Source organism: Abrus precatorius, unplaced genomic scaffold, assembly GCF_003935025.1.
Source record: "Abrus precatorius isolate BTA unplaced genomic scaffold, Abrus_2018 Scaffold4, whole genome shotgun sequence".
Lineage (NCBI taxonomy): Eukaryota > Viridiplantae > Streptophyta > Magnoliopsida > Fabales > Fabaceae > Abrus > Abrus precatorius.
The window spans coordinates 19,889,036-19,912,012 of NW_020874384.1; the positions used below are offsets into that span (position 1 = coordinate 19,889,036).

Sequence of the window (22,977 nt, forward strand, 5' to 3'; positions counted from 1 at the left end):
CTCTAAACATATCTTAAAATAATGGTCGGGGGCAAAGGTAAAGATCATGCGAGGGCCACCCGGACCCCGGTACTTGGAGACCGCAAGTTTGAAGGACCTAACTCCAATAATAAAGAAACACGCGTCGACATTGTATTGGTTACATTCTTTAGATCTTCTCAGATAGCGTTCATAAAATCTCGCAAAGTCCAAAATATCCCATACGGCCATTCTTCCCGTCTCATACTTTCCCTTCCTCCAATGGCTAGACGTTCACTCTCGCTCTTCACTCTCTTCGTCTTCTCCGCCGCCGTAGTAACCGCCTTGAACTCCAACTGGATCCACGACGAGGAAGACCTTCTGATCCGTCAAGTAGTGCCCGAAGTGGAGGATCACTTGCTCAACGCCGAGCACCACTTCTCCGCCTTCAAGACCAAGTTCGGCAAGACCTACGCCACACAGGAGGAGCACGACTATCGTTTCCGTGTTTTCAAGAACAACTTGCTCCGAGCCAAGTCGCACCAGCAGCTCGATCCCTCCGCCGTCCACGGTGTCACCAGGTTTTCCGATCTTACTCCGTCGGAATTCCGCCGCCAGTTCCTCGGCCTTAAGCCTCTTCGTCTTCCCTCCGACGCAAAGAAGGCTCCGATCCTCCCTACCAACAATCTTCCTACAGATTTCGATTGGCGCGACCATGGAGCCGTTACTGGCGTCAAGAATCAGGGTTCGTGTGGATCGTGTTGGTCGTTTAGCGCCACCGGAGCTTTGGAAGGAGCTCATTTTCTGGCGACTGGCGAGTTGGTGAGCCTTAGCGAACAACAACTGGTCGATTGCGATCACGAGGTCAGTCTTTACTTTATTGATGTAAAAAAAAATTTCCTCTTCTATTTTTACTTATATATTCTGACCTTGTGACTCTGTTTGTATATGCTTCTTCGCCTATTAGATTTTGGTGTAAAATTGTTGACGTGTGTGCCCCCTTGAGATTGCTGGTTGTGTTGATAAATTCGCCGATTTGCCCTTCATAAGTTTGCAAATCTGTAGTATGTTTGTTGTGCGTGTTAGAGCATATGATTCGATCATTATTGTGATATCTTAAAGACTTGATGTAGTGATTAGTGCACTCTTTGGGAATTTGAACATTAGCTTCATAGGTTCGGATAGTATGATTTACCACCTTCGTCATCTGGCAGCGTTTGCGAAAATATGATGAATTAACGTTTGCAATTTTCCCAGTGTGATCCGGAAGAATATGGAGCATGTGACTCGGGCTGTAATGGTGGATTGATGACCACTGCATTTGATTACGCACTCAAGGCTGGTGGACTGATGCGAGAAGAGGATTATCCTTACACTGGAAGGGACCGTGGCCCTTGTAAATTTGACAAGAGCAAAATTGCTGCTTCCGTTTCTAATTTCAGTGTGGTTTCCCTTGACGAAGATCAGATTGCTGCAAATCTGGTGAAGAATGGCCCTCTTGCAGGTAGTTTATTTTAAAATATATGCAGATTTCTTTCATTTCTTTGACCGTCCTTTATTCTTTTTTGCCAAAAATAAGATATTGCCAGTTAGAAAAATACTGACTTTTACTTTGCATGGCACAGTTGGTATCAATGCAGTTTTTATGCAGACATACATTGGTGGAGTCTCATGCCCTTACATCTGCGGCAAGCATTTGGATCACGGGGTTCTTCTGGTGGGCTACGGTGCTGGAGCTTATGCTCCCATTCGTTTTAAGGAAAAGCCTTACTGGATCATAAAGAATTCATGGGGGGAGAGCTGGGGAGAGAACGGATATTACAAGATCTGCAGAGGTCACAATGTATGTGGGGTGGACTCCATGGTCTCAACAGTAGCCGCTATACAATGATCTAACCATTAAATGTTAGGATACCTTATGGTGGTTCCAGACTGCTCTTTATGTAAATAATGTGTAATGTATTACGAAAAAGGAAATCGATACACTAATGTTTATGCTTTATGTAATTCTCTGTGCTAGCTAGTCTAGCTACAAATTATTATCCAGAGCCGCTATCAATGGTTATTACTAGTAAATTTGCCTTCTACTACTATACAGCCCTGTGTCTAGACTAGTAATAGCATGTTTGATTGGTAAACACTTGAATGTGTTACGGAGTAGAAAATGTAAGAGAAATTGCTTTAACACACGGCTAAATATTTGTTAGGTTTTATTTGAACAGAAAATTAAATACAAACTAAGGATCTCGAGAATAGTTTGTCTACCAAAGCAGTTTGACTGATAATATAGTCTGACAACAGCAAAAAAAATTAACGAGATATTTTTGTAACTTAAAAATTTTTACTGAATTTTTCATTTAACTTATATTTAATATATTATAATTTATTATTTTATTAACAATTAAATAAAACCTTGATCGTGCAGAATTACACACTCAAAGCCTAAGGCACAACGGGTACACTGCAACCGAAGTTACTGACTAGTTTGCCCAATGGAGACTAATGTCTCTTTCCTCTTACAACTGCAGGCCTTCTAGTTTTAACTAGAAATGTATTGTAATGGCCAACAGGAAATATAGATATTACATTGTTTTACTGCTCTGATTTCAACAGACAATTGACAACACAAGTACATGGTAAACTACAAGATAGGAGACATGTAGAGTTGGTTTCATACACAAGACATGCCAGGTTCTTGAGTTAAATTTGACATATTTCTATCTATATAAAATATCATCTGGTATTTACTAACTTACAGTTCATCCTCATCCGTAAGTAATGTAAATGAAAATGGAATGAACTTGTAACCATCTCCCTCGTAAAATTTGTTTTGGAACTCTACCCAGTGAAGCCTCAAAGCATGCAAGAAAGCACTTAGAGTTTCCATTAACAGTAACACACCAACAGTTGCACATACAAAAACTAAAATGCCAACAACGAGAACAACAGTGTTATTAAACCTGCATCGGTCACACAAAACATATAGGGTTAATAAGTCAAATAACTTTTGCTCTTGCGTAGCACAAGAATAAGAACTTACCCCCAGGCCAGAAGCAGAACTTTGTCATAGAAAACGCTCGACAACTCGGAATGAGCTAGGCTATTGACCAAACATAAAAAACTATGACTGAGATAGACTGAATAAAACAAAAAACCAAGGAAGAAACTAAAATGAAAGGGTATGATGCATTTAAAAAAGTGTCTTTAAAATGAACAGTCGGGCTAACACGTCTTAAGAGAATTGATTTAGGAGCATTGAATATATCTAATTAGATACTTCTAAACTAAGTATTTAAAAGTGCTTTTGGTTAGGTTTACTGACTACTAAGTTTGTAGATAATTTTCTTCAATGCGTGGCTTGATATAGGTTTTAATGTGTCTTTCATGGTTTCTTTCATGATAGAATGACAAATTTTGCTAGATTCAGCAACTGGCCAACAACAAATGGTTTGATCCAGTCAAACCTAGGGGCACTGCATTCAATTCATTTGGTCACTAGTCCTTGTAAGACATTAAGATAAGTTTTTTAATAATACGTATTTTTCCAATATATTCCTTCCAATACGAAATCATTTTGTGTGAGGTTTCTTCCATTCCTAAGGAGTTAACAGGATTTCAAATTCCTTTGGACCTTTACTGATTCATAGTTCTCGCCATTCATGAATTGAAAATTTATCAGGAAGCCAAAATTGTATTGCAAACTGAGTCATCGCCTACTTGAAGGAGGAAACAGCACGCCTACATCCATGTTGAATTTAATTCTTTGTAACCTAAATTTGCAGAATAGGAATAACTTTCAACTACCTACCTGAGGGCCCATAAACGGAGATATGAAGCTGTATTAGACACAGCTCCAAGCACAAATTCTATTGTATGTATAAGTTGGTGCACAAAAACCTCGCTGAACTCAAATTCCTCATGGTCTTGGGGAATACTATGTGAATCTGATTCAAGAGGGTCACCCGCACCGTAGAGCAAAGAGTAAGATTGACCTTGATGCCTCTGAGGAAGCGTGGCAACAAAAATTAGAATGGGGTTTAATAAATAAAAAATAAAAAGAAAACGATTAAATTTTATTGTACTTCTTGATGTTGCTTCTTCAGGAGAAACGGCTTCGGTAATAACATCCATGGTACAGCAACAAGTGCCAAAAGTAGTAACACGAGCTAACAGCAAATGACAGTGGGCAGTTCAGACGTGACATCTGTTCAGTACAAACGAACAAAAAATATATTCAGATCAAATTTGAAAATTCTTACTTGAAGGAACTGTTGGCCAACAAAAAGCTGGTTTTCACCCAAATCATCAGTTGGGCTTAGAAACATGTATATCATCACATGATACAGGTCAGCCTGTGATCCAGTGCACCATTTTACAATTATGAGGAGTGAAAGGTAGCCAAACAAGCTGTTTAAGAATATCATCTGGGGAATAAACTGGTACCTGAAAAAATTGGAAAATCAAATTAATGAACGTTATACAGATAGAGATAGATCACGGACGACATTCAACTAAAGCAGTTTTTTGCCATTACCAGATATTTATGTTGTTTTCAAAGTATTTTGCATTGTAGTAGCTCATTATGATTCCAAGATTCATCTGGGATACTCCCAGTAGAATCGACATCTTCATCTTCAAAGAGTTAAGAAATGGCAGTTCACTCCGAGTACCATGCCATTTAGGATCCACACCAAATGGGTAAGTGTCACGCACTTTTATCAAACCTGTTGTAGAAATATCCCTGAAAAGGTAATAATAAATATTACACACATATAATTGTGACCGATTAGCAGAGAACAAAATTAATGTGCTGAATAAATTGTGCTCAACCACCTGCATGAAGGATCACGACATTCATAGGCAGATGGTCCAAATAGTTCAAATGGAACAGAGAAGAATTCATTATATATCAATCCGGTATAGATTGAAAAGAGTGACATCATCATAATAACGTAGCGTCCACCAAAAGCCATTTCCATTATGTCGCCAAGTTTCTGCCATTACAACATTGAAAACTGATGCTGGCATAAAATAGGAGAAAACAGACCGAATACAAAACCCCATGACCATGGGTTAAGTACCTGACATGAAAGTTTTTTCTCTCTGATTATAAAATACAAAGCCGCCAGTAATAAGCACGTGCCATGCCCCCAATCACCAAACATTACAGCAAAAAGGAATGGAAACGTGATGACTGTGTATACACCGGGATTTGCTTCCTGGTACTTGGCAACTCTGAAGTGTTCGCAAATGATTATTTGAGTTCCCGGCAGACAATTAATAAATCAAGAAACAGCTAAGAAGCTAGTTGGAAATAGAATATAAAATCCACTGGTACAAGTTATACAATAAGTCACCAAACTAAGGCTTTCTGAAGTGATAAATGCGACCTAAACACTAGTAAAATAATAGACATTATTAGATTGAACTAAACGCAAACATATGTCCTAAACATAATTACATAAAATCCACATGTAGGAATTGAAAACCTATATTTTGGAATGAATTGACTACAATAATTGATACACTTACACCAGTTCCCAGCCTTTTTGGAAGTATATTCTACTTTAAATTTAACATACATCGTTAAAGTTGGAAATAATGGATTAATATGAGAATTATAAGAGCATGATATAAATTTTAATTCAATGGAGAATTTTTTTTTTGTATGATTCAAGGGCGTGAGATTGATTTTTTATTTATAAGGCTGTCGACAGATCCTGACAATGGACAGACAGGATACATAGTAGGCCCAAACGAAAGCACAAACACAAGTAGTGGTAAAAATGTTTAGCAAAAGGGTGAAAAAAAGTAGTGGTAAAAATAAATCGTACTGCATAGCAAAAGGGTGAAAAAAATAAGCAGTTAGATTTTATAAATATTGAGCAAACTGAGAATATTTAAAATTTTAAATGTTATTTGAAGCAAAATAAATGAAAAGAACGTTAGTATCAAATAAGAAAAAGTTTTTGATAACCAAAGAATAAATCGTGTATTAATGTAGTTTATACGACATAAGAAAATTATTCGCTTTTTATTTTGTATCCTTTTTTAACTATTACCAACATATTGATCTGCACAACACACCAGTCATTTTTTTTAATTATTAAGATAAAAAAGAGTTAGAGAGCTAAGGAATACAATAGACACGTCTCTCTTTTTTTTCAACAATACAAAGTAAAAAATTTAAGGAACTGTTTGGTCTGAAAAATAAAATTTTTAATTAAAAATTCCTATTTTCTCTCCAATTCTGATGCTAATTTTCAATTTATTTTGTGTTAAAATATTTATTTAAGAAATAGAAACATAAATTAATATTTTTTATTGCTTCTTATATAAATCTTTAAAAACAGAAAATAAAATAAAAGATAACATTTTTATAATTAAAAATAAAAATAAAAAACAAATAAATAAATCTTAAATCAAACGCATCCTAAATGTTTCATTTCCTATAATTATTCTCAGCTGGATCACACAAAAATTAAAATCATACTGAGAAAAGGGACAGATATAACATGCACCATTACATTGGATTAAAATTATTAAATCTCCAGGCGTGACTATGTTTTAGTAAGTGCAAGTCAGATCAAAATTACCTGCTAGGGATTTATTTTATTTTATAAAGAAAGGGGAAATGGATTTTGGAATATGCTAAGCACTACGTAACTTACCCATAGGCATCTACAATTTCTTGAAAAGAAGAAGTGAATTTGTTTGTGCGAAAGTAGGTAGGCGGTGATTCCTTTGTCTGTAAAACCTGAAATATGGCCCCAACTTGAGAGTTACAGTCTATAGTTGCCCGCTGCAATACTTTGTGAATCTGTATAGTATGGAATCAGATTAGTTAGCTATGCTAGCCAGTAAAAACTGCAGTCCTTGTAGGTTTATGCACAAACGTATCAGAAATTAAATTCCAAGTTCAAGGACAAACCTGACTTGTAGCAAAAACAGGACACCAACCTTCTGCAAGGAGACATTTCTTTGTCACATTAATGCTAAGCATATTTAGAGTGTGATAAATGGATTTTTCCTTCTTCAACTATCAATTAAAATTGAAAGAAGGAAATGTCAGCATTGGAATGAAAATTAATTGCAGTAGCTTACCAGAAAAACAGGAAAAAGAAGCATGAATCACATAGTATGTATGCGCCTTTCAGCAATAATCCTTAGGAATACTAGATCGAAAATGTCAAACAGACCTGAAGGCTCCACTGCTCATAGTGATATCCAATTGTCTGCAATAGAGTGCTCCAATGAAGCAATCCTGTATCAATGGTAGTCCTCAATTCTGAAAGTCTTCCTGACACCTAGCAAGTTCATAATATGCAATATTATTTCTCGTGGCTAATTCGTTATCAGATTATGAAGAAATGTTAAAAGATAAATAGAATTAATTTTATATTAATAATATTTTATTTAAAAATACATAAATAATCTTTAATCTTTAAAATATTAAAAGAATTCCAACGTCACTAAAAAAAATTATGGTACCATCATTTGGATTGTCTTAAAAAATTACTTTCTACAGTTGTAAGAGAAGAGTATGAAATTATTGGCAGTAATTTATTTTATGTTTAAAATAATAATTTATTGGAGAATAAATGAAAAATAAAAATTGTTAAAAAATAATCTGATAGTAGTCGGTTGTTGTAAGTATTAAATTTTTGTTTATGATGAAGTTTTTTTTTTTTTCAATAGAAAAAATTTTTTTGGTTACTTTGATTTTTTTTACCGAACATACTAAGTTTTTTTTTCATCCATACTACTGAAATTTGACAGTTTTATTTTAGGCTGTCGAAGAAAAAACAAGACAGATGTTACCAGGAAAACAAAACTGTACAATAGCTTTGCAGAAAGTAAGAAAGAAGATTAAAGGTGTAAAAATATTCATCTGAAGTGTCCTGTTTACATAACAAATTTGCCGTTCTTATTAGTATTTGAACAAGAAATTATCAAGATGCAGTAGTTTGAAGCATTTAGTTAACACTTAACAACAATTGAAAGCAAAATAGAAGCCAAAAAGAAAATTATGTGTACCTCTGTTATCATCTGAAATTGTTTACTCAGTTCATCTGAGAAAGGATACCGATTTGTTCCAAAAGCATCACATATTTTTAGAATTTTATTTTTAACTCTTTCTCCGGAATAAAAGACAACAAATACGTTTTTATGAACCTGTAAAATGGGAGACTGTGAGTTTATTGACCAAAATGACTAAGAGTCGAAGTGACCAGTAATAATAGAAGAGTAAATTTCCAGAATCAGAAGAAATATTATACGTAGAAATATGTCAAAGAAGCGTCTTCACTCATCTCTATAAGTTTACTACATATCTGAACTTCTTCAAGAGGTTAAAGATTTCAATTTAAGATTTTAAAATAACCTTTTCTCCTGACAAAGGATCCAGAACAGGATGTTCAACCACAGCCTGTTTGAGAAACACATTTCCCCTCGTAGCACGAAATATAATTCTTTCGAAAGGAATTGATTTTTCCCTGGGAACAAGACCGCTGATAAACCCCAGCTTAATATGCTTTGATGTTGGCGAATCCGGCTGAACATAATTTTGTTAAACGTCATCGACAGGAAAATAGAACAAAACTGCAAAGTAATAAGCAGAAACTACAAAGCGGCGGCTTATACTTGTTCCATTAATAATGGGCTATCAATGGACCCTTCAACAGTTGTCCGGACTTCAAGCTCCCTTTGGTGAGCTACAGCATTATTTTGTGCTGAGGAGAAAAACTCACCAACCTGAAATGATAAAACAAAAAGGCACAACTTTGACTGCAGTTGTCTTATCCAACCACGAAGAGAACAAAACAGATCATGGGATATGATCAGATACAAGATACAACGCTAAGAATAAATTTGCATCATATTAACAATATGCATACAATAAGACAGAGAAATCATAACAATATACAAAAAATAAGATGCCTCTACACTTTTATTTAAACACAAACAAGATCATCAACAGCAAAGTTAAAAACTATCAGAAATGGTTATGGCAATGGTGGCAATGATGAACTTAGCGAACCATACCTTCTCTAAAACAAGCTTATACTCTAATAGCTCATTGTAAGTGTGTTGCAACTTCTCATTATTTGTTTTAATCTCAAGTAGCTCAGCTTCCAGTTCTTCAAGTTTAACCTAGCCATGAAGAAAAAATCCATTACTTTATACTGCGATCTTGAACAGAGAGAGGGTGACCAAAATTTCAGAGCATATAACAACCTCCAGATTTTCCAGATCAACATGGCCATCTCTTGTTGACAGCGATGAGGGAGACAAACCTGCCTTCGTCATTTGTTCCTTAAATAACCGCAGCCTACGTGCCATTTCCCCACATCTTTTAATCTAAATGGTAAAATAATGAGTTTTGCGGCCAGTCGTGTAAATCAATTCTATAAAATATGAAGATTAGTATATGCTGATACGATTTTTTCGCATTGTTATACGAGGTGTGCCAAAAGATGGGCTCGTGGGATTATTTAGCAACGTTGACAAATTCAAGGTTACATAAAAAACCTAAATTGATCCGGGAGCACAGAGTTGCCTAAAAAGCCAAGATACTATTTGTTACTGAGCCTCACTAATACCCCTGGCACAAAAAAAAAAAAAAAACACGCACAACGCCTCATAGTAACACTTTGATAACCTATTTATATTTGCTAGAAAGAGTTCTCTCCTGAGCTTAAGATCCTCAAAATAACTAGGTTCACGAGCACAGAACATAAAAGATCTAACAACATGCTGGGATAAAAACAAAAACAGATCCAGAATTCCAGACTCCAGACGTATTTTCAACAAAATGTGAATCGTAAAATCTGCTTACAGTAAACTGAAATAGAACAATCATAGCATGTAATTGATGCAACACGTATGCGCCTATATATGTATTGTATAACTACAGAATTCTAAAAAGAAAAATATCAATAAGGCCATGCACATAATGCATGGACGCCATAAATTATTTGGCAATTTATCCAGATCTCCCGGCATTAGAGAGTTTCAAGCTGCTCCAGGACACACACAATGCATAGGCGTATAGCTGCTTTCTTTTCTCTAAAAGAAGAGTTGGATGCAAAATAAACGCAACCACACAGAATAGATTTATTATAGGCACCTGAGCAGCATAAGTCCGTTGGAATGGGCTTTTATCTGCATTAAGCTGAGGATCGATTTAAACAAAAATTTATCAATGTAAGAAATAAAAAAAAATTCAGACAATCAAAAGCATCAAAAGGTCACTGAAAAATGTGAGTCAGAGCATCATAAGAGTCGCCGCAATGAGCATTGGAAAGGATTCATACGTCTTTGAATTGGAAGAGACCGAGATCGCCAAGGTAAGAGATGGATCGATACGCTGCTTCGATTGGAATAATCAATTGAACCAGTTGCATAGGCTCTGAGCGTAGCAGATCCATCGAGGAAAGAAAACCACCTTCATTCTCCATCTGGATTTTCGAAATGCACAAATACAGAATGAATGAACGAAATGATATCTGTGGGGTGAATGCTCTTCTTGCCTTATGGAGAAAGAGTTCGTTTACAATCACCGCACCAAATCAAATATTGCCGCTACTTACATCCCGCGGTATGTAATGCTTCCTTTTCGTCCTAACACTCGCGCGCTTGTAGAAAAATTAATTTGACCCCGAAATAAGGAATGTGTTTGTAATAATATAGATAATATTTGGAATCATTTTCTAAATGGGTTTTGTTAATGCAGGCAAAAATAAAAGATTTACGTATTTATTACTTTCACCAGAAAAATATAATTTTTGTTTATTTTCTAATGCAAATCTCAATATTGTTTAGCAATTCAAAATAATATAGTTAAAATTAATTTTATCTAACTTTCAAAGTTTTAAATTATCGTAAATAGTCTACATAATAATAATGCGAGTTTCTTTATCAATGGAAAGCAGAAGGATCTATTACATTAAAAACAAGTATTTACTATGTTTCAAAAATTATTTAATGTTTATTTTTAAATAATTTATAATACTGGTGTAATTAATATATTTATATTATATCTTCATTGACACACAGTAAAAACTAAAAAAATTTCAACCGTATATTTTATAGTAAGATTTTGAAAGAAAATAAAATGAATGACAAATCCGTTACTCTTGTTTTTATAAAAAAAAAAAATTAGCTGATACTTCAAAAAATATAAAATATTAAAATGTTGAACCTATGTAACTATGTTTGTGTCAATTTTTCATCTTAAAAGTATAGCTTTCTTTTTAAAAATTTATCCCGCACTTAATACGAACATGGGGAGTTTATAGAACAATTGCGAGTGCGATCATGCCGGACATGATCCTGTGTACGTTTAACATGCCATGACCAATTTCATGATGACGATTGTAAGAAGTGGTATCAATTAACTGTTGACACCGAAACTGGATAGCATTATATTTAAACAATAAATCTATTTTTTTTTATTTCATCCATATTATTTTTATTTTCAAAGGTTTATGATTGAAATATCCAACAATATTTTTAATTATAAACATACAAAATAATATTAACATTACATTAATGTACATAAAATAAACACAAGATCAAGCACGTATGGTTAAAATGAAACATAATTTAACAATCTTACACATTTTTAACACAACAAAATAAAATCAAGAATAAATTTTAAAATCACAACTGTTCTTTAACAAAAAAACTGAGTCATAGAAAAAAAAATTTCTAATATTTTTTTCTCTCGTAGACCAACACAAAACTCCAACAACATTCAATAAGCCAAAAAAATAATAAATAATGAAGACTCTCGATTTATTACGCCACTGCGATGGTGGTGCATTTAACGGTATAGCATGACGAAGTTTTGACGATGAAAGAGTAATTTTGAAAGGTTTAATTGTTAGAAAAAAAAAAAGAGATAATTTCTATGGTCAACTGTGAATTAAAATATGTTTTTGTCGGTCACACGTAAAATAATTATTTTTTAAAATTTATTTAAAAATATAAATCTTTTTATTTTTAAAATATTAACTGTTAATTTTAAAAATATATAAATTTTCTTTCAAGGTTACAAATATCGTAATAACTACAAAATAATTAGGTAACAAGAAGATGACAAATAGAAGAGAATGAAAGAAAAGATATATTATTTTGTCATAAAAAAGTTCATTAAATAACTCCCCAAAAAGAGAAAGGAAGCCCCCACATACAAGGAGCCCCTCCCCTTTATGCCAGTACTGTTGCTTTGCCATGGGCTAGTAGTGCTGCTGAAGAGAGGCGGTGTCTTCTGCTACCAAGAGAAGAACCTTACTTTGTTCTTGCTAAATTAATATAGGTAAAGAAATTTATTCGTGTTCTGAAAATATTGATATAGAATCATAAACTTTCAATCCTAGATTCTTTTCTGGCAGAAAAAAAAATGGAAACATTGCATGGTATAAAAGAAAAATAATCATTTGAAAACCCATTAAATTAATAAATGTTAAATTGATAGAGAAAGAAAAAAAAACATAATATATATATATGACAAATAATGTAATAAAAAGTTTAAAATATAATATGTATATATATATATATATATATATATATATATAATAGTTATATGAAAACGTTTACATTTTAATTTATTGGAAGCAGAAGACGATTCAAGACTCGTGATGGTGTTTAATTACTTCGACTTAAACATTACATGTTGCTCCAGGAAAAAAAAAAAAAAAAAAAAAACTATGCCATACAAATAAATTCAGGATTTCATCGTTCATCAACCAATGAAACCAATGAATATTAAAAGTTCTTGTTAAACATCGTAACATTTAATATATTAATAAAATTCAGTATTGTATTTAAGTAAAGCTTTAATTTTATTTTTTGCTTAATTAACAATTTCTGTTATTTGACCACTTCTAAAAAAAATATTTTATTTTATATTTATCTGTTCATTTAAAAATTTAAAATAATACCAATTATTTTATTTTAAATTATGTACTTATCTTTATGTAAGTCTTGAATACTTACCATAAATTAAAAAAATAAAATAATCAGTAAAATCAAACAATAGTTTAATTTCAATTTATAAATATGCGAATAATATTATGACTTATTTAATGATTTTTATATTTTTATATCACATTACATAATTTATCATATTTATTATCTTTTATTCTATTTTTCTATTTTCCATAATAGGTAGCACATAAATCTGTCCTGACAGTAGCCAGTGGCGTGTGAATTAATTGATATTAGACCAGAAAAATATTAGAATATCCAGACGTGCAGTGACTACGCCCCAAATGAAGGTCCAAATTGCGTGCATGCATAAATTCGGGAAAGAAAAACGATGCCGGTACTTCGTTCGGGACTCGCAGGATTTAATATTTATGCATAAAAATACATTTTCTTTTTGTATGTCTACTTTTTAAGAAGAAAAGTTTATTTCTATTTATTGAGAAAATAAAATAAAATAATTGTTATTGTAATTATATTTTAACTTTACGTGATTCTTAATATTTTACGTACTTATTATAAATGAAAATAATAAATACAGTATTAATTTAAAAATATAAATGAAAATATTAATTATTTTTAAAATTTCTGTACTATTATAATTAAAGTGAACAGAGCTTAAAAAATAGAATGAATACAACTTTATGACTTGGCATGTATCACATATTGTCGTTAATTTTATAAACAAAATCCCAACTAGGCTCCAATTGATCGTTACAAACAAAACCTAATATAAAAATTTTCTAATATCCACATGCGAAGTTTGTATATATATATATATATATATATAAATATTATCTTTTTATATCAGTGTAAGTTTTAAAAATTTATATCAAATCTGAACCTTTCGTTTAACTTACATTTAATGATTTATAATTACATTTTACTCACTCAAAGTTAATTGTTTTTTTACAAATATTATTTCCCATATCTAATTTATGCATCAAAGCCTTACACTTGTTTCTATTAAGGGAGAACAAAAAGGAAATAAAGACATTGTAATTAGGAAACGACTTTCTCCCTTTTTTTTTTTCTCTCGAAACGGATCATGTAAGAGTTTGACGTAAAAACTATACGTGGGATAACGAAACTGTTGTATGTTTGGACATAATCAATTCAACATCATTCCATCTTACTTTATTTGTGCATGTGTGCATTGCCCTTATCAAACTAATTCTCATGCTTTGAGTGATTTTATCGTGATGCTTTAGAGCATGAGTTAAATTAAACTCAGCAAAAGGTAACGTTTTATGCAATTCTTTTCAGCATGAATGGAGTATTGAACGATGGTTTTATAGCTAACTTTTGTTTTTGTTGTCCTCTCTCTCTCTCTCTCTCTCTCTCTCTCTTATATGGAAGCATGTGGCCAACAGAAGTGACTAGACTTGAGCTACAATTATAGATTTAACTCTTTTTCTTTTCCCTGTCTGGATGTTCCGCCAAAAAGCATATAACTCAGTCAACTTCAATTTTCTGTTGATCTTAATAAAATCATGAAGACTGCCCATGAAATCTTAGCAGAAGAATAACATTTTTTTATTTGACTTCCTCTATAAGGATGAATGGAGATCATAGGGTAGGAAACGATGCAATTTTATGTTAAATACTTTCCTATAAACATGATCAACGCTGGTAAAATGTATTAAAGATAGAGCTGGAAATTGGAGGGAGAATACGAAAAAGAAAAAGCATAGATGAAAGAGAAAGAGGCCGGTATGTCTCAATCAGCTGAAGGTGTTGTAGCACATGTTATGGGCCAGTTATTACAAAACTCGGGAAATTTTCTCCAGAGTTTCTGATTCTTCCTTATGCACTAAAACAAGCAGTCTATGAAAGTATCATTAGCCCTATCATATCGTATGTACCTTAACCTACATAATTGGGGGCAGTACACACTTATATGCATAAACATACATCACATGCACATACTTTTAGATGCATTAAACATTATGAGCCAAAGAAGACGACTTTTTCCAACTCAAGCATATGGAAGTCACATCCATGGATCATGGATGTCTATTCCAGTGGCTAAATTTTATCGTTTTCCAGAGAAGTAGTTGGTGTAAATGCTAGTTGTAGTTCTCCATTTATACGTAATATAATTATGCAGGATATCGATTGATCGAGGTGGAAAAAGGTATAGAAAGTGAGCCATCCAGTGTTTCGATCACTTCACGGCTAGTTGCCAATTGGCAATGCATGGGGGACAAAGAAAAGATGGACCATGAGTGGCCTGTTTCTCCCAATAAATCGCGCGGAGAGTTTCTTTTAAAAATAATATATCAAAATTATCATAAAGAGAAAAAAACAGCTTTTAAAATTCTATGCTAAACCAAACACGGAACCTATTTCGTTCTATTTATTTTGATCTGGCAAGCAAACGGATAAACGGGAAAAAGCGGCTTCGAGTTCAGCACCAGCCAGAAAGCTCACTCAACATTAACCCAGAAAAAGAAAAATACTATAAAGAAATCAAATCACCCAGCATAACAAAACTTAACATAATAATGCACACATATCCAAATGCTGTCTGTGTCAAGGAAAACACACCACAGCCCCACCCTCACAGCAAAATCGAAATGTAAGTGTTCTAGAATTGAAAAGTGAGAGTTTACCAATATTTAAAATCAAAATGACCATGAAAACCTGAATTGACATTCGGATAACACCAAACAAATATCCCCGGCCCCTTTAATTTCAAGTACTAGAATCAATGTCATAATCATTTTAAATTCTTAACTACTTTTCCTTCTAGCTAGCTAGCTACTTCAGCTTGTGTTAAGATGGATATACCGAGGAACTCCCACAATTAATAATTCTAACAAGAGTCAATTAATAACAAGGGGAAAAAAAAAAGAAAAAAAGAAGACTTAGTTTCAGTTATTATTGGAATAGCGAGATACGTCTTCAGGATCTTGGGGGTTGGAAGAATTGCGTACCAGCCATGAAAGCATTAAGCTGGGCGGGGTAAAGTGAAGGGTCAAAAGGGTTCCCACTGGGTGTGGTTGTGGTTGCAGCGGTTATGAGACCAAGTTGTTGTGGTTCAGCTCCACTGGAAGAACCCTCACCTGGTGCACTGGTGTAAGAACTTTCCGGTCCTTGATCGTAGAGAATTCCCTTGAAAACATGCCCTCCGATGTTTACAGCGGTTTGATACGCGCACTGTTCATCTGAAGTGTCCACTGCGCTCACTCTCACACACCGAAACACCGCCGAAGTGCTCACTTCCGGTGGGAATTGTCCTAGCTCCAACCCTAAGTAATAATCAAACAAGTTAATTAAATCAAGGAGTTTACTAACCAGTCAAAAACACTAAAGGACGTGCCCTCTATTTTTCCATTATTATTCCAAAAGAAAAAAGAAAAGGAACCAGTCTACTTAACCAACGTTTCACATGGACGAAACTAATAATTTCGTCAGTTTTACTGAAAAACAGTGATGGAATAAGGAAAAGAAAGACAAGGACAGAAAAAACAAGAACAAAACATGACGGGTGACAATGGAGCCGCGTTTCATTTTCATTTTTCAGGGTCAAATAATATGTGGAAAAGTTAGGTATAGTCATATATAGAAGACCACTCCACAACTCCTCAAAGATCTCGATCATTGCATCTTTCTCTAGCAATATCCTAGACTTTAAAAAGTTATACATGGTTGAAAATTAGAGATCATGGACCTATATATCAAGAAGGAGCCAGAATTCAATTAGTTTTGTTTATTTTTTTATATGAAGTTCTATATATTATTCTAAGATGGAATTAATTAATGTATTACTTTACCTGTGGGAGTGATGGGTGGCGGAGCGCAAGCTAGTTGAGTGTCTCTATGTCGTTTAGGATTATTGTCTCCGCGGAATTGTTGTTGTTGGTGGTGCTGCAACGCAGCGAGATGTTGCTGTCGTTCACGGCGTTTGGCTGCGGGGACCCAAGTGCTCTTGACGTGGGTTTGGCACAGAAACCCTCGGCTCTTACAGCAAGTTCTGCATCTGAGATGAGCACAGTCTTTCTTGGCTTGGTTCCCACAGTCTTGACAGTTCATGCCGCTTGTGCCTCCAGACCTCATCACACTCAATCCAAATCTCGTGGATTCATCAGACACACAGAAAGACACCTCTTCCTCGTTAACGTTGGAGCAATTCCTGCGACTAGGACCCACTCCAAACGCAAGGTAGTTGTTCAAGTTCTGGTGTGGGTGATTGGAGTGCGGCCATATCTCGAACCCCTTGTTGTAGATCTCTTCGTTCCTGAACAATAATAGGTTATTGCTGGCGCTGCTGTTGTGTTCTTTTTCTACTTGTTCCACCTTGTTTTGTGGACCTAGAGAGAAGAACCCAGCCATTTGTTGCACCCAAAAGCTGAGACGATTATCCCCGATTCAGAGGTAATATCCATAGCAGAACCTTCGCGAATCTTAAAATATTTTACTATAGATCGGGGCTACAGCTGTAAATTTTCGCGTCCGTTTGCAGACAGTAACACTAATAGGTTTGCTTAGTAATTTTGACCCAACCGATCCTTTTTTTGTCTTGTTCACTCTCACTGTGTTGTTGTTGAGTTGAGTTGAGTTGGTGGGGGCGTCTCAAATATGATCTTCTGGAATGGTTTAGTTTTTGCAGCTTTTGAGGAAACTGTTTCTCCACCAAAAAAAGAAATAAGTAAATTTAAAAAAAAAAAAACAAGAATAAAATGAGTAAAGAAGACAGAGTCGGTGTCGCTGATTTCCCTCAGTTCCCTCGAAGCAATTATGGCACGGAATTAGAGCCTCTGCTACGCCGCCATGGTAACTGCACCCATCTACTCTACTGTATATATATAAGTGTCATTTATGAATTACGGTACTTACACTCTCTCTCTTTCTCTATACCTCGGCTTTGTTAGTTGTTTAGACTTTAGAGTACTGTATCCTACACAAGAGTGGCTTTGTTGCCATGGAGTGTTGCTGAGACTGTTATCAGTGTTATGAAACGAGCGTGTGTTTGACAGAGAAAGAGTGCGTGGGGGAACATGAAAATCTATCACTCAGCATTTTTCTACAGTTCTCTTCCAGTTTCAATAAATCTCGGCCGGGATGGGTGAATCATATCTGTGCTTTGACCATCCGACGAACACCATTCTTCCACGTGTCACATTTTCTGCTTTTGCTTATTCGTCCTTCACCGGAAAACCCGGTGGTACTTTCTCTGACCCTCCCCGTAAATTAAGATTTTTTTTAATCAGATTTTTAACGTCTCTGAAGCAACCTTACCCATTGCGGAATACTAATACTGTGCATCACCCAACATGCATCTACGTCGCTCCTTTCACCACATACGTCTCCATCACCGCTCAAATCCTTCACCTCATCACAATCCGACGGCTCTCATAATTCTTGCCCAACCATCATCTGCAAACGAATTTATTCTTTCTACTGCTTTATTCAACCAAAATTTGGAGGGAACGAACAAAAAAATAAAATAAAATATAGCCATCATATTCTATGTAGCATTCAAAACATAATCATGCTCAAATCATTCTTTTAAGATTGTTTAAAAATAAATTAGTTTTATATTTTTAATTTAATAAAGATTTTGTGATTACATTTTAAATTTTCTTTTTGAATTAATAGTTTAAGATATCATAATTAACGTTGATTTTGAAACAAAAGAAGGTTAGTTTTGGGGGTAGGGTATTGTAATCTACCTAATGCGGGTATATTTAAATTGGTTTACCTGTTTTCCCGTCCTATGCCTCGTATTCCACCTCAAAATTCTTGGCATAATGATTATATGATTGACTCGCAATATGGCATAATAATATGTTAATCGCATTTTCATGGCGGAGAGGTCAACACCTGGGATGCAAAATTCGGCCAGACACAAGCCAGGAAATTAATACATCCCGTGTCGTCTACATGGAACTCGCACACGGGCCTCGCTAACAAGTGGGGTACGGGAAGCGTGTTGATTTTAAGCAATTAAAAAGGAGCAAATGCATTGAATTTTAGTATGCTTGGAGGATAGTTTATTATTATTTTTGATCTAGCTGCACCTTCGTTTGTTTCCTCTTTGGGTGTCTCGGTGTATTTACATGCATATGAGGTTCAAATTAAGATTCTACCAACTTCTGCCAAAATCGTATTAATTAATTTAATTACTTTCTTCAATTTTAGGCCTTCCATCGTGGAACATGCATCACACGAAACCTCAACAATAGTGAGACTATTTCGCATTTGATGACTGTTAGATGGAACGGTGGATAAAATATTTATTTCTTTGTTTCTTCCATCCGTCCCGACTTAGCAATTAACCTCGTTTTCCGATCTTATTCACATTTGTTATTTGCCATATAAAAAAAGTTTCACCGAGAAAATATCAGAATGGTTACATATGTACGGAGATTCAGGCTGTAATCATGTTTTAACGAGCAAAAAAAGTGAGTTTATGGTATTCATAACTTATGCTTAAACATATTCAAATGTGTTTAAGTCATTATTTAAGTTAGTAATCTTGAATTTATATATAGAAACACGCGTATAGGGGTTGCCAGGGATAATTAATTTAGTGATGGAAATGAATGTAGTATGGGATGTGTGGTTAGGCGCTCGGATATAAATTCGATTTATTACTTTGTTAACTTTCTACATTCTAAGCGTAAATGACATGCTTTTGACCATATTAAGGAATCCAATTAGTTCAAGTGAGCTAAATATAGGTTAATTCGACATGGTTCAATACTATAGTTACACACAAATGAACTACGATCCGTGCACACAGATGGGTTAGGATCAAGTAGCACGTGCCAAAAATCTGCTTATATTTATCATGCATCAATCTGTTATAGAAATAACTTTAACCATTGTGATCCTATATAAAAATATAATTTTGTTGGGAGAGATGAAATCAATTTTAACAATCATTACACTTAATATAAAGGGATTAGTTTTGGGTTATTTGTTGAAAAATATAATCGAGGTAAATCTAGGTAAAATTTTAGAAGTATATATATAAAGAGACATCTTTTGTATTTCACTTGGCTAATCGGTATATTTTGTTAAATAATTATAAATGTAGCATAAAAAGATTGTTTTCAAGTGTTGGGATGTTTTAAACTTACATAGGTGCCAGTCAATTAACGAATCTTAATGTAGGAGTTAAAATTTGTTGACTTGGCGTATAAATAATTTTAGTTTATACACATAATGCTTTCGAGTAGACAACGTTGTCAATATTCATGTTTACCGTTTTTTGTGTGAATTTGCTATCTCATGGACCTCGTGATTTTGAACCCATAGTCGTATGTGCTACAGCGTGCGTAACAAGTCATACAGACAGTTGATTTTTTGGATACATAGTACATAAGTACTGCACGAGAGACATAGAGAGAGGCGACAAAAGAGGTTTGGATGGTTTTTACAGTTTAAACAGCTTCAGACTCAGCAATATGTCATTCAAAAAAGGGAAAGACATTCATTCAAACTCGCTCGTTCAAAACACAAAATGAAAACAGTTAAGTATTGAGAATCAAGTTTCACCTCAAATAAAATTTGTTAAATTATTTCTCACAAGAACATCGTATAAAAATAGAATAGAAGAATCTAAAATTTCAAAGTCTAATATATAGTCTATCCATATCTTACAAAATCTCACTTATTAGAATACTTATTATATAAATTTTTTAAAAAATATATAATAAATGATGGAAATTTTAGCCGCAGACAAAGCCTTATTAGTTAGGTTAGAACGAAACTGAATTATAAAAAGTTTTATCAAGGTTGTTAGTTTGTCTTATTTTTAAAACAAGAAGTCTCCCTTCATTCCCTTCTTTTCCAGCGAAAAAAAAAATGGCGGCATTGGAAGAAAAAGGGTGGTGGAAGTAACAGGGTAACCCCCTAAGTATTGGCAGAAATATTAAGTAAACAATAATATTTCTAAAATTTTTCTTAATTATTGAAAAAAGAAAATATTAAAACAGTAATTTTTTACAGCTTGTATTTAATGCTTTTTTGATAAAATATTTAAAAATAGAAAAAAATTATAAATAATAGCAAGGGAGCGTTCAGCATGGATGTAAAATAAAATGTAAACACGTGAAGCGTCCCCAACGTAATGAATTGAATTTGAGAGAAATAACAGAGGTTAATAAGTAAACAATTGGCTCCAATAATATAACGAAATCAGGTAGCAAAGATAAGGACACGAGCTTAGACTGACTATACGCACTCTTTTGCAATCTAATCTAAGCTAATCTACCTCGGCATGCTTAAAAAATTTTATACCAATTAACCAATGGCATTTGCCATTGGTACTCTTCCATCATTCCAAAATATAAACTTTATATTCTAAATTATATTGTTATTTGGGGCCCGAGGAAGCAAATCATCTTCTTCCTCACTCACTCGATACTATTTTACTATAATTAGGCCGCTTCTTCTCCAACATAGCACATTCTCTCACTCTCAAGTATCTTCTTTGTCATGACTCACTCATTACATGTATAAAATTATTTGTTTTATCAAAGATTTAATATAATTATGAATATGTTAATATTAAACCATGTCACAATTTTATTAATAAAATATAATGTTTATTAATCCATATAATTTTAAATAACTTGGTCAGAGGCAGGGATACTTTTACCTTGTGCTGTTTTATAATTTGTTGGCTATAAATATGCAGTCTACCACTTAAATCAATTTTGATTAGACAAATAGGTGGGCGAAATTAAAATGATTCCCTCATGTCTCAATCTTTGATGGTACCTTTCTTTAAAACGAAGTCTGAAGGTGGTTAATGCCGACAACATTAAATTATGAAAATGAATCCTCAAAAAAAAAACCCGCAGGTTTAGTTAGAGATCCTAAGCACAAGTGATTAGACTTAATTAAGTTGAATGAATCATTGGTAATAAAGGTTTTACTGACTCATATAGTTGCTGACTAATCTAGTGGAGGCTTACAATAATTAGGAACTGTTGAGTAAGGTATATATTGCCCGTGCCATGATTGGAAACAGGAGAGCTAAAAGTATTGAGAAGACGTTACTTTGTTTTTCTTTTCTTTTCTTTCTCCGTCGCATACTCTTTCCCCTATCCGGTTCTCTATCATGATTGAATCGTAGACCAGTTTGAAAGCCGGTTCGGGCTGGCCCTAACAATTTTATTTACCTTGTTTAAACGCCCATCATTTTTCATTGGCCATTCCTTTTTTTCTACCCCTCATGTGTCCTGGATTGCAATATAAGTAATTCTTCCTTTAAGTTTTTTTAATTTTTAATTCTCGTTATTATAAATTAAATTTATTCTTATTTTGACACAGATAGTTAAATTACATCTTTGTTTAATTTAAAAAAATAGTGTCTTTTCTTAATTAATAAAATATAATAATTTTTTAAATTTATTTTAATATAAACTTTTCAGACGACAGTGAATAACCATTTCTGAGTCATTTTTCTTTGCAAATTTCAGTTTTATTATTAACCAATTCATAAACACTCAATTCTTGATTATTAAATCATTAAATGAAGTTTTAAATATCTTTATTGTTAAGTTTGAAACTTCACCAAAATTTCTATTTTATCTTTTACAATTCCATGGTTGATACAATAAATATTTAAAATTAATTGCTCGTGATGCTAAGAAACACAGAGAGAAAAATAATTCCTAAGATTTTTTTAATATTAAATGTGTAGAAATGTAGAACACAATCATTTATAAGGGGAGGGAGTTGTAATTTTAAAAACTAAACAAAATTAAAATATAACTTATCTTATTTTGAAATCATTAAAATAAATTAATTTAAAATATATATATTCTTTTAAAACATAATAGACGTGTTTTACTACTGAGACTTGGTTCAAGTAGTATATATTTTATTTTATTTTTTAAAACAAAGTTTCGAATTTGAAGCTTGTGTAGGGGAAAAAAATAGCTAAGAAGCTGGTCTCGTCATGATATAGATGGTCTCTCCTTGAGTTAATTTATGAAAAAAATCATAATTTAATAACAATTTTTTACATTTTTATGCTCACAAAATTGTACGTTTACCTTTACTTAC

The 22,977-nt window shown here is 33.5% G+C and overlaps 3 protein-coding genes across 3 annotated transcripts; 1 reads left to right on the plus strand and 2 right to left on the minus strand.

The window, feature by feature from the left end:
* The first annotated feature begins 168 nt into the window (after positions 1-168).
* Positions 169-3,996, plus strand: LOC113864463 (cysteine proteinase 15A-like). Its single transcript, XM_027498198.1, has 3 exons — positions 169-822; positions 1,216-1,462; positions 1,584-3,996. The coding sequence occupies exons 1-3, from the start codon at positions 241-243 to the stop codon at positions 1,847-1,849; spliced, it is 1,095 nt and encodes a 364-aa protein (XP_027353999.1). The 5' UTR covers positions 169-240; the 3' UTR covers positions 1,850-3,996.
* LOC113866297 (V-type proton ATPase subunit a3-like) lies at positions 2,711-10,418 on the minus strand. Its single transcript, XM_027501178.1, has 18 exons — positions 10,275-10,418; positions 10,088-10,132; positions 9,196-9,318; positions 9,004-9,111; positions 8,602-8,712; positions 8,342-8,512; positions 7,996-8,133; positions 7,158-7,265; positions 6,890-6,997; positions 6,630-6,778; positions 5,040-5,193; positions 4,792-4,952; positions 4,493-4,699; positions 4,218-4,401; positions 4,041-4,124; positions 3,767-3,960; positions 2,999-3,058; positions 2,711-2,918 (listed from the first exon to the last, which is right to left on the minus strand). The coding sequence occupies exons 1-18, from the start codon at positions 10,416-10,418 to the stop codon at positions 2,711-2,713; spliced, it is 2,457 nt and encodes an 818-aa protein (XP_027356979.1).
* Positions 10,419-15,855: 5,437 nt separating this feature from the next.
* LOC113865919 (protein SHI RELATED SEQUENCE 5-like) lies at positions 15,856-17,286 on the minus strand. Its single transcript, XM_027500727.1, has 2 exons — positions 16,728-17,286; positions 15,856-16,202 (listed from the first exon to the last, which is right to left on the minus strand). Exons 1-2 carry the CDS (start codon positions 17,284-17,286, stop codon positions 15,856-15,858), a joined length of 906 nt encoding a protein of 301 aa, XP_027356528.1.
* Between the last annotated feature and the right edge of the window lie 5,691 nt (positions 17,287-22,977).